The 12,318-nt window shown below is 45.6% G+C and overlaps 1 protein-coding gene across 2 annotated transcripts in view; it reads left to right on the top strand.

Moving 5' to 3' along the window:
• LOC144483578 (uncharacterized) overlaps positions 1-12,318 on the top strand; it is a 210,062-nt gene that overhangs the window by 3,880 nt on the left and 193,864 nt on the right. Inside the window, exon 3 of one of the 2 annotated variants that reach the window (XM_078202211.1) lies at positions 5,756-8,997. In XM_078202211.1, coding sequence (XP_078058337.1) covers positions 5,983-6,846 — 864 coding nt within the window. In that variant the 5' untranslated portion in view covers positions 5,756-5,982 and the 3' untranslated portion in view covers positions 6,847-8,997. The remainder of the gene's footprint in view (positions 1-5,755; positions 8,998-12,318) is intronic. The other variant, XM_078202212.1, reaches the window with a different exon arrangement.

The raw sequence follows: 12,318 nt of genomic DNA, 5'->3' as shown, positions 1-12,318 counted from the left end.
CACTCTGTCCACCTGTGACTCCACTTTCAAGGAGCTATGAACATGTACCCCTAAATCTCTTTGTTCTGTAACTTTCCCCAATGCCCTACTATTAACTGAGTCAGTCCTGCCCTGGTTCAATCTACCAAAATGCATCACCTCACATTTGTGTAAATTAAACTCCATCTGCCATTCATCAGCCCACTGGCCCAATTGATCAAGATCCCCTTGCAACTGGAGATAACTTTCTTCACTGTCCACTCTGCCACCAATCGTAGTGTCATCTGCAAACTTACTAACCATTCCTCATATATTCTCATCAAATCATTAATATAAATGACAAATAACAGTGGACCCAGCACAGATCCCTGAGGCACATCCCTGGTCACAGGCCTCCAGTTTGAAAAACAACTCTCTACAACCACTGTCTGGCTTCTGTCAAGAAGTCAATTTTGTATCCAATTAGATACCTCACCCTGGATCCTGTGAGATTTAACCTTATGCAACAACCTACCATGCGGTACCTTGTCAAAGGCCTTGCGAAAGTCCATGTAGACAACATCAACTGCACTGCCCTCATCTACCTTCGTGGTTACCCCTTCAAAAAACTCAATCAAATGGCCTCTTCATTGTTTCATTATACTTTCTATCTTCCTCATCCTCCAAGGAGCCCTGGCTTTGGTTCCCCTCCCTTTCACCCTGATTGGAATGTACCGAGTCTGTACCTGAAACATCTCCTGAAAGATCACCCATTGTTCTGTTACAGTTTTTCCTGTCAGATTTTGGCTCCAGTTTACTCTGGCTCAATTCCAGCTCCTCCCATTGAGGTTAGTCCTCTTCCCATTCAGAAGTGCTCCTTTAGATTGTTCCTTGCTAATATCAAGCTTGTGACACAATGATCACTGTTACTCAAGTGACCACCTCCAGACACTTGGATCATGTGGTCAACCTTCCTGTCAGTCTGTGTGAGAATGGAATTAATTCTGTATCTACAATGAATGATCTGCCGATAGATTTGCTGCTCTATTTCCTTCTCACCACACCTACCTTTTACCCTTCTCTCTATTCTGTTCACATTGTATTGAATAGTAATCGCCCGGTTCTCTCCATTCCCAGACCGCATTTTCAACATTGACACTCTCTTGTGTTCCTGTGTGGCTATTTGTGCTTCTAACTCACCAACCTTATTCACCACACTGTCTACTATGTCACCAAGATTGCTGGCATAGTGGACAGTGAAGAAGGTTATCTAGGATTGCAACAGGATTGTGATCAATTGGGCCAGTGGGCTGACGAATGGCAGATGGAGTTTAATTTAGACAAATGCAAGGTGATGCATTTTGGTAGATCGAACCAGGGCAGGATTTACTCTGTTAATAGTAGGTCGTTGGGGAGAGTTATAGAACAAAGAGATCTCGGGGTACAGGTTCATAGCTCCTTGAAAGTGAAGACACAGGTGGACAGAATGGTGAAGAAGACATTCAGCATGCTTCGTTTCATTGGTCAGAATATTGAATACAGGAGTTGGGACGTCTTGTTGAAGTTGTACAAGACATTGATCAGGCCACACTTGGAATACTGTGTACAGTTCTGGTCACATTATAGAAAGGATATTATTAAATAAGAAAGAGTGCAGAAAAGATTTACAGGATGCTACCGGGACTTGATGGTTTGAGTTATAAGGAGAGGCTGGATAGACTGGGACTTTTTTCTCTGAAGCGTACGAGGCGGAGGGGTGATGTTATAGAGTGTTATAAAATAATGCGGGGCAAAGAGCAGCTAGATAGTCGATATCTTTTCCCAAATGTAGGGGAGTCTAAAACGAGAGGGCAGAGGTTTAAGGTGAGAGGGGAGAGATATAAAAGGGTACAGAGGGGCAATTTTTTCACCCAGAGGGTGGTAAGTGTCTGGAACAAGCTGCCAGAAGTAGTAGTAGAGGTGGGTTCAATTTTGTCTGTTAAGAAGTGTTTAGACAGTTACATGGGTAAGATGGGTATAGAGGGATATGGGCCAAATGCAGGCAATTGGGACTAGATTAGGGGTTAAAAAACGGGGTGGCATGGGCCAGTTGGGCCAAAGGGCCTGTTTCCATGCTGTAAACCTCTGACTCGATGACACTTTGTGTGATTACACACATGCTTTCCAAACCTATCCTTGTATTCCACTGAGATTCCTTCTTCATATACTCCTACCTTATATGATTTGATTTATTATTTTCACGTGTATGAGTATACAGTGAAAATGACTGTTTCTTGCGCACTATATAGACAAAGCATACCTTTCATAGAGAAGGAAAGGAGAGAGTGCAGAATGTAGTCATAGCTAGGGTGTAGAGAAAGATCAACTTAATGCAAGGTAGGTCCATTCAAAAGTCTGGCAGCAGCAGGGAAGAAACTGTTCTTGAGTCAGTTGGTCCGTGACCTCAGACTTTTCTATCTTTTTCCCAATGGAAGAAGGTGGAAGAGATAATGTCCGGGGTGAGTGGGGTCCTGAAATCTGCTGGCTGGCAGCAGGAAGTGTATAAATGTGAGGTGATTCATTTTGATAGGACTAATTTAAATGTGGATTACAGGGTCAAAGGTAGGGTTCTGAAGACTGTGGAGGAACAGAGAGATCTTGGGGTCCATATCCCAGATCTCTAAAGGTTGCCACTCAAGTGGATAGAGCAGTGAAGAAGGCCTATAGTGTGTTAGCTTTTATTAACAGGGGGTTGGAGTTTAAGAGCCGTGGGGTTATGCTGCAACTGTACAGGACCTTGGTGAGACCACATTTGGAATATTGTGTGCAGTTCTGGTCACCTCACTATAAGAAGGATGTGGAAGCGCTGGAAAGAGTGCAGAGGAGATTTACCAGGATTCTGCCTGGTTTGGAGGGTAGGTCTTATGAGGAAAGGTTGAGGGAGCTAGGGCTGTTCTCTCTGGAGCGGAGGAGGCTGAGGGGAGACTTAATAGAGGTTTATAAAATGATGAAGGGGATAGATAGAGTGAACGTTCAAAGACTATTTCCTCGGGTGGATGGAGCTATTACAAAGGGGCATAACTATAGGGTTCGTGGTGGGAGATACAGGAAGGATATCAGAGGTAGGTTCTTTACGCAGAGAGTGGTTGGGGTGTGGAATGGACTGCCTGCAGTGATAGTGGAGTCAGACACTTTGGGAACATTTAAGCGGTTATTGGATAGGCACATGGAGCACACCAGGATGATAGGGAGTGGGATAGCTTGATCTTGGTTTCAGATAAAGCTCAGCACAACATCGTGGGCCGAAGGGCCTGTTCTGTGCTGTACTGTTCTATGTTCTATACAGAGTCAATGGATGGGAGGCTGGTTTGCGTGATGGATTGGGCTACATTCACGACATTTTGTAGTTTCTTGCAGTCTTGGGCAGAGCAGGAGCCAAACCAAGTTGCGATACAACCAGAAATAATGCTTTCTATGGTGCATCTGTCACAGTTGGTGAGAGTCGTAGCTGATGTGCTAAATTTCTTTAGTCTTCTGAGAAAGTAGAGGCGTTGCTGGGGCTTTCTTGACTATAGTGTCGGCATGGGGGGGACCAGGACAGGTTGTTGGTGATCTGGACACATAAAAACATGAAGCTCTTGACCATTTCCACTTCGTCCCCGTTAATGTAGACAGGGGCATGTTCTCTCTTATGCTTCCTGAAGTAGATGACAATCTCCTTCATTTTGTTGACATTGGGGGACAGATTATTGTCACCGCACCAGTTCACCAGATTCTCTATCTCGTTCCTGAACTCTCTCATCATTGTTTGCGATCCGGCCCACTGCGGTGGTGTCGTCAGCAAACTTGAAAATCGAATTGGAGGGAAATTTGGCCACACAGTCACAGGTGTATCAGGAGTATAGTAGGGGGCTGAGAACGCAGCCTTGTGGGGCACCAGTGTTGGGGATGATCGTGGAGGAGGTGTTGTTGCTTATTCTTTCTGATTGTGATCTGTGGGTTAGGAAGTTCAGTATCCAGTCGCAGAGAGAGGAGCCGAGGTCCAGGCCACGGGGCTTGGAGATGAGTTTTGTAGGAATAATGGTGTTGAAGGCTGAGCTGTAGTCAATAAATAGAAGTCTGCTGTAAGTGTCTTTGTTATCTAGGTGTTCCAGGGCTGAGTGCAGGGGCAGGGAGATGGCGCCTGCTGTGTCCTGTTGCGCTGGTAGGCGAACTGTAGTGGATCCAGATAGTCTGGGAGGCTGGAATTGATTTGTGCCATGTCTAATCTTTCGATGCGCTTCCTAATGATGGATGTCTGAGCCACTGGATAATGGTCATTGAGTCACGCTGCTGAGCTTTTCTTTGGTACTGGGATGATCCTCGTCGTCTTGAAGCAGGTAGGGACCTGAGATTGTTGTAAAAAGAGGTTGAAGATGTCTGCGAATGCCCCTGCCAGCTGATCCATGCAGGATCTGAGTGCTCGTCCGGGTACCCCATCCGAGGCAGTCACTTTCCTTGGGTTGACCTCTGAGAAAGCTGCTCTGACATTTGCAATGGTGACCTCAGATACAGATTCATCTCAGGCTTCCAGGGTGGAGGGCGTGCTCTCGCTGACCTCTTGCTCAGAGCGGGCACAGAATGCATTGAGCTCATCAGGGAGGCGTGCGTTGGAGCCGGTGATTTTCTTTTTCTTTCTCCAGATATTCCTCTTTTCCACTTCTATATAATGGTGCCCATCCCCCTGCCAGTTTAGTTCAAACCCTCCTCGTCCACATGAGTGACCCTCTCCATGAGGACACAGGCATTGAGTACAGAACCATGCAAGTTATGCTGAGCCTTTAGAAAACTCTGATTGGATCACAGCTGAAGCATTGAGTCCAGTTCTGCTCAGCACACTTGAGGAAACATGTGACGGTGGTTCAGCGGGTGCAGAGGAGATTGACCAGAATGGTTTCAGCAATGAGGGGTTTTAGCCACAAAGTTAGGTTGCAGAAGCTGGGGTTGATCTTTTTGGAGCAAAGCAGATTGAGAGAGAGATCTGATCGAGGTGGACAGGATTATGGCTGGTGTGGTTCAGGTAGACAAAGAAAAGCTGATTCCATTCACTGATAGTATAAGGAGCAGGGGGCACAAGTTGAAGGTTTTGGAAGAGACAGAAAGGAGAACTTCTCATGCAGCGAGTGACAACCTGGAAGTTGCTGTCTCTGAGGTTGGAAGCCGAGATGATGAATTATTTCACAGAGGAATTTGGATGGACATTTGAGGGAAATAAACTTGTCGGCTATGGGGATAGAGCAGGAGAATGGGACTGACTGGATTGCTCCACGGAGAACCAGCATGGACTGGATGTGGCGAATGGCCTCCTTCCATACGGTAATGACTCTAGTTCCAGTCTCCCCTGGTTTGCTGTGATTGGACAGTGAAGATTGGAAGCAGAGGCAGACAGTCAGGATGTGGGGAGTTAGACAAAGAGCAGCTCTTGCAGGCACCAGGTGAGAAGGAGGATGGACACATTTTAAACAGAGACTGTTTGGTTTTGATTACGATCTGGTTAATCACACGGGAGCAATGAATGGAAACATGAACATTACAAATGTCCCTGCTCCATCCGGTTATCCCATTCATGGAGCAGTGCAGGGTTTCAGTTCTATCTGAATGTCATTGAATTGTTGTAGCGCCTACCGCCACTGATCATGCATCTCGTACACAGACACTGAGGACTGCAGTCACACATTGACAATGTTTGTATCACTGGGGTTCCTTTGTGGCTGTTCATTATGATTATGTAGTGAGATTTATAAATTACTAAAACTGCTCTTTTAAATTTATTTGCAAGACCAGAGATCCTCTGACCTCGGAAGGAAGACCCCGACCTGGCAGTGACCCGGAGAATCCGAACACGTGGACCCAGCCGTGACCCCAAAGACCCCATCCACTAACCGGCCTTCAACCCGTCCACGCCCGGAGTGTGGTGTGAACACCCTCCAAACTCAAACCGCAGCCCGACAGCGACCCAGAACTCCCAACCGCTCAGACCCGACTGCCGACGCAGGAACCGTGACCATGGCAACAAATCCTCCACCCACACACCAACCAAAGCGGAAACAGGATACAGCTACACCCTTGATCCCACAGACTAAACACCGTCTCACAGGCTCGACAGGAAGCAGCCACCCCAGGAAGCGTGGGAAACGCGCAGGCTTGCAGGTGAGACTGAAACAATGTGGTTCCAAGGCCCCCCTCCCCAGCTTACTCCTGGCAAATGTTCAATCTCTGGAACACAATCTAGATGAACTTAAAACCAGACTCACTTTTCAAAGGGAACTGAGAGACTGCTGTGTGCTCTGTTTCACGGAGACACAGACCACACCTGCTTCACCGGACAGTGCCCTACAACCTCAGGGCTTCTCCGTCCACCGAATGGACCGTACAGCGGCCTCAGATAAGGCTTGCGCAGGTGGCGTCTGCCTTCTAATCAACAACTCTTGGTGCTCCGGTGTCACAACACTGGCGAGTTTCTGCTCCTCGGACCTAGAATACCTGACGCTGAAATGCTGCCCCGACAACCTTCCACGGGAGTTCACCTCTGTTATCCTGACAGCAGTTTACATTCCACCCCAGGCAGACATGAAGGTCGCGCTGGATGAAATATCTACCACCACAAACAGCCTTGAGACAAAATATCCCGAGGCCTTGTTCATCGAGGCCGGGGACTTCAACCAGGCCAATCTCAAGAGTGTCCTACCAAGGTACTACCAACATGTCACCTGTCCCACCAGAGGCCCAAACATCCTCGACCACTGTTACACAAAAATCAAACATGCCTATCGTTCTATCACCCGCCCAAACTTTGGCAAATCAGATCACAAGGCTGTGCTCCTGCTCCCAGCTTACAAGCAAAAAACTGAAGCAGGAGAATCCGATTAAAGAAAGTCACGCATTGTTGGTCTGAGGAATCGGTGATCTCCTACGTGACTGCTTCGAGTCAATGCACTGGTCAATATTTAAAAACTCTGCAAGCACCCTGAATGAGTACGTCACTACAGTAACTGACTTCATTAGTAATTGCAGAGAAGACTGAGCCAATGAAGCAAATCCATGTTTTTCCCAACCGGAAAGCATGGATGAACAGGGATATCCACTGCTTCCTGAAGTCCAGGTCCGAGGGGTTCCAGTCAGGGGACCCTGAACTGTAAAGAAATCCAGATGTGATTTACAGGGAACCATCAAAGATGCCAAGTGCCAGTACCGGACCAAGCTAGAGTCCTCGGCTCGCCACATGGACTCCCACCGTTTATAGTAAGGTCTGAAAGACATAACAGGCTACCAGATGAAGGATGGAGAATTGCCAGCGACAATGCCCCTCTCCCTGATGAGCTCAATGCATTCTATGTCTGTTTTGAGGAAGAGCGAGGATGCCCTCCACTCTGAAAGCCTTGGCCGAACCTGTATCCGAGGTCACCATCACAGACTTCAGATCAGCCTTCTTGAAAGTCAACCCACGGAAAGCGACTGGCCTGGATGGGGTACGGGGACAGGCACTCGGATCCTGCGTGGACCAGCTGGCAGGGGTATTCGCAGACATCTTTAACCTCTCCTTCCACCAATCTGAGGTCCCTCTCTGCTTCAAGAAGATGACATCATCCCTGTACCAAAGAAAAGCCAGGCATCGTGCCTTCATGACTATTGCCTGGTAGCTCTGACATCCATCATTATGAAGTGCTTCGAAAGATTAGTCATGGCACGGATCAACTCCAGCCTCCCAGATTGCCTGAATCCACTACAGTTCACCTACTGCCGCAACAGGTCCACTGTCGATGCCATCTTCCTGACCGTACACTCAACCCTGGAACACCTGGATAATAAAGACTCATGTCAGATTCCCATTTATTGACTACAGCTCAGCCTTCAACACCATTATTCCCACAAAACCCATCTTCAAACTCCATGGCTCGGGTTTGGCTCCTCCCTCTGTGACTGGATCCTAGACTTCCTAACCCACAGACCGCAATTAGTAAAGATAAGCAACGACACCTCCTCCACGATTATCCTCAACACCAGTGCCCCACAAGGCTGTATCCTCAACCCCTTACGATGCTCCTTCTCCCCTTATGACTGTGTGGCCAAATTCCGCTTCAAATCTATTTTCAAGTTTGCTGATACCACCATAGTGGATCGGAGCTCAGACAATGATGAGACGGACTACAGGAATGAGACAGAGAATCTGGTAAATTAGTGTGACGGCAATAATCTCTCCCTCAATGTCAACAGACAAAGGGGATTGTCATTAACTTCAGGAAGCAGAGTGGAGGACATGCCCCTGTCTACATCAATGGGGATGAAATGGAAATTGTTGAGAGCTTCAGGTTTCTGGGTGTCGAGATCACCAATAACTTGTCCTGGTCCTTCCACCCTGACACTATAGTTAAGTAAGACCTCTAATTTCTCAGGAGGCTAAGCAAATTCAGCATTTCCGCTATGACTCTCACCAAGTTTTACAGATGCACCATAGAAAATACCCTTTCCAGATGTATCACAGCTTGGTATGGCTCCTGCTCTTACCAAGACCGCGTTAAACTATGAACAGTTCTTATAGTAGCGCAGTCCATCACACAAACCACCCTCCCATCCATTGACTCCGTCTGCACTTCCCATCACATCAGAAAAGCAGTCAGCATCATCAAAGACCCCCACGCACCCCGGACATACTCTCTTCCACCTTCTTCCAACAGGAAAAAGATACAAACGTCTGAGATCATGTACCAACCAACTCAAGAACCGCATCTTCCCTGCTGCCATCAGACTTTTGAATGGACCTGCCTTATATTGATCTTTCGCTGCAGACTAGTTATGAATGTAACACTACATTCTGCACTCTGTCATTTCTTTCTCCCCATGTACTCTATGAATGGTATGCTTTGCTTGTATAGCGCACAAGAAAAAATACTTTTCACAGTATGCCAATACATGTGACAACAGTAAATCAAATTGAAAAAGGGCTGTGTATTATTCCCTCACCTGTAATTGGGTTACAATGAGTAAATTATTCCTGACAGGCAAATCATTGAATCAATCAAGGTTAGTTTGAAGTTTCCTCACCTGAGTCGCAATGAACAGTGCAGTGAGCTCCTCACACACACTATGTCTGTTCTCTCAGAGTGCATCAGTTCCACAGTCTCAGGCAGCAGAACCGGTTGCAGAGACACATTTTCAATCCAACAATCAATCAGAGCAGGAGAGACAGACATTGTTTCCATGTCATCCCAAGTCAGTACCACTGACAGGTAGATACATAAATCCCAGTCCAAATTCTCACCCGCTATCAGATTGTCAGTCCTACAATATTGTAGCATTAGTTGCAATTCAATTGAATACCAGATAGAACTGAATGATAGTATAATCTGAGACACACACTGATTATTGTAATAAGGATACATATAAATTGGTGCAAACTGAGATACAGATCACATACCTGACTTATACGCGGAGGGTAGAAATTGTAATAATTCTCACAGTCAAACTGAGTTCAACATTCAAGTATAAAGTTCTCCCAAACAGAGTGAATGATGAAGGCATCAATTTGATGATTAAAATGTGAATTACACTTACCTTTACTTAACAATGGCGTGTTAGATGAAAAGATGCATGATCCTCCACAATTGTGCTGACACAGAAAGTGATTTAATACAAGGCAAAAATTAGAATTAAAAAAAAAACCTGCAGCATCAATGGCCTGTTTCTGTGCTGAAATTTCAATGTGGAATGAATCCAGACTGTTAAACTGTCCCAGAGCCTGCGGTTATGTAATGAATCCCACACTCAGAGTAACAGTGACTGACAGATTCAGAATCAGTCTCCAGCACATGTCCATTACCAGACACTGACAGATACAGACTGTTACTGAACTCACTGACAGCACCTGAGCCTGATCCTGAATGACACGAATCAGTCTGACACACAGATATGGTACTACTGATAGAGTCCAGAAATCATCACAAACCCACATAGACTGATGAATGTGCCCAGACGACACACCCCATATTAAACAAAGGGAGTTACAGACCCACATTTTCTTACAGATTTTCCACATTCCCATAGAGAATCACTGAATTTTACTAAAATAATCCTACACTCATATCCAGCATGAGGTCCTGGCAAACACAGAATGAGTTCCATATTCGCATCCAGCACCAGTATCTGACATAGGTAGTCAACGCAGTCAAACAGCCCTCTTCACCCACCAACCCCCCCACACACCCCACACACACACACTATTTGCACAACTGAAAGAAGCCACTTGGCCTGTCAAATCTGTACTGACTCTCCAAGTGAGTAATGCACCTTGTTCCATCCATCCACCTTCTCCCCACATTTCTGCACATTCTTCCTTTTCAGGAAATAATCCAATTCTTTCTTGAATGCCTTGATTGAAGCTGCCTCTAGCGCACTGTCAGGCCCCACATCCCAGATCATAACCACTCGCTGCATGAAAAAGTTTCTCCTCATTAATCTATTCCTTCTTTTCCCAATTTCCTTAAATCTGTTCCCTCTGCTTCTCGATCCTTCCCACAATGGGAACAGTTTCTTCTCGACCTACTCTGTCCAGATTCCACCTTATTCTGAATATTGTTATTAAATCTCTTTTCAACCTTCTCAGCTCCAAGGAAAGTGGTTCCAACTTTACTAGTTGATCTCAGGAACTGAAGTTCTTCATCCTTCACAATGTGTCTCATTTACACATGCTCGAGGCTACACACATTCATATGGAGGGCCCTGTTCTCCACAGGCAAAAGGAACGTGTCCAGGCATTGTGCCTATGTTGAATTGAACAGAAATATACAGGGCTAAGTTTTCTTTGTGCCCTCCCCATGACAACGTCTTGACCAATTAGAGTTCACTTGTCAACGCTCAGCATCCTTTTTTTCCAGCACTTGTTCCTCCCTTTGACATTTGGCATTCTTGCATTTGTTCTTATGAGTGCAAAATCAGAAGCTTCAACAGGCTGTCTCTTTTTTGTTTGGCAGTTATAGAATGGGTAAAGCACACAAAGAGACCAGTCTGCCCATTGATCTGTACCTACTCTATTCAAAAGCAACTCAGCTACTCCCACTCACCCATCACGTCCTTAGAGCCTTGTTTTTATTTCTCTTTTCTGTTAATTTCTCCTTTTTCTGTGTCTCTCGTGCCCATCGAACTAAAATAATCGATCCACACGGAAAGAATGTATTCCCTTCATAAACACCAATCATATCCCCTCAAAATCAATGCTTCGCAGGGTTCAATGTCTGAGGCAGTGCTGCTGACAGCTTGTTTCAAGAACAATATTGATAACTCGACATCAGCTTCATTCAGCAACACTGTTACAAAGCAGCTTTAATCAATCCTCAGTTGTATCTTAGGATCTATCCCACTGTAGTCAGCTCCAATTCTCTTCTTCATTACCCTTTCCATTCTCAGATTTAGTTGTCCTGAGCTGTCTGGTCCCCAATCCAATTCTCCTATTGAAATATAAGTGTTTTCATTTGATTCAACTTCTGAAATGAGCAATTAACTAGTTTGGTTTCAGCTTCCTTCTTTTAATTCTGAGGAGCTGCTGTGGTTTGCTTGGATTCAAACATCATTTTCCAAATTCAGGATGTAAATCCTGGACAAACATCCAGAGGGTCAGTGATCACTGGTGGCTGCAGGAGATGAGTTTTTTTATTAATTCACAGGAATAGGGCCCAGTTCTAATTACACTCTCACAGACACCACCATTAACTAACAGAATTAATCCCGCTCTCACAGACAGCACCACCGACTGACAGAATTAATCCCACTCTCGCACACAGCACCACCGATTGACAGAATTAATCCCACTCTCACACACAGCACCACCGACTGACAGAATTAATCCCAATGTCACATACAGCACCACCATGTGAAATTATGAATCCCACTCTCACATAGAGTATCACCAATTGACAGAATTAATCCCACTCTCAGAAAGAGTACCACCGACTGACAGATTGAATCCCACTCTCCCAGACAGCACAGAGGATAATCAGATGCAGAATTGGTTTGAAAGATTCCAAGGTACTGAGAATGATAAAATAAATCGCACAGACACCATCAGAGAGTGAGTAAATCCCACACAAACACACTGAATCAGAGTGAGTAAATCTCACACTCTCACATTGTGTCAGAGAGTGACTAGATCCCACACACACATGCTGTATCAGAGTGAGTAAATGCCACACACACACTGTATCAGAGAGTGAGTAAATCCCACACAAACACACTGCATCAGAGAGTGAGTAAATCCCACACTCACACACTGTGTCAGAGAGTGACTAAATCCCACACACACACACTGTATCAGAGAGTGAGTAAATCCCACACTCACACTGTATCAGAGAG

The sequence above is a fragment of the Mustelus asterias genome, unplaced genomic scaffold (assembly GCF_964213995.1).
Source record: "Mustelus asterias unplaced genomic scaffold, sMusAst1.hap1.1 HAP1_SCAFFOLD_76, whole genome shotgun sequence".
NCBI classification, from domain to species: Eukaryota; Metazoa; Chordata; class Chondrichthyes; order Carcharhiniformes; family Triakidae; genus Mustelus; species Mustelus asterias.
The sequence above is the reverse complement of the archived record's forward strand: the minus strand, read 5'-3'. Positions and strand labels throughout refer to the sequence as shown.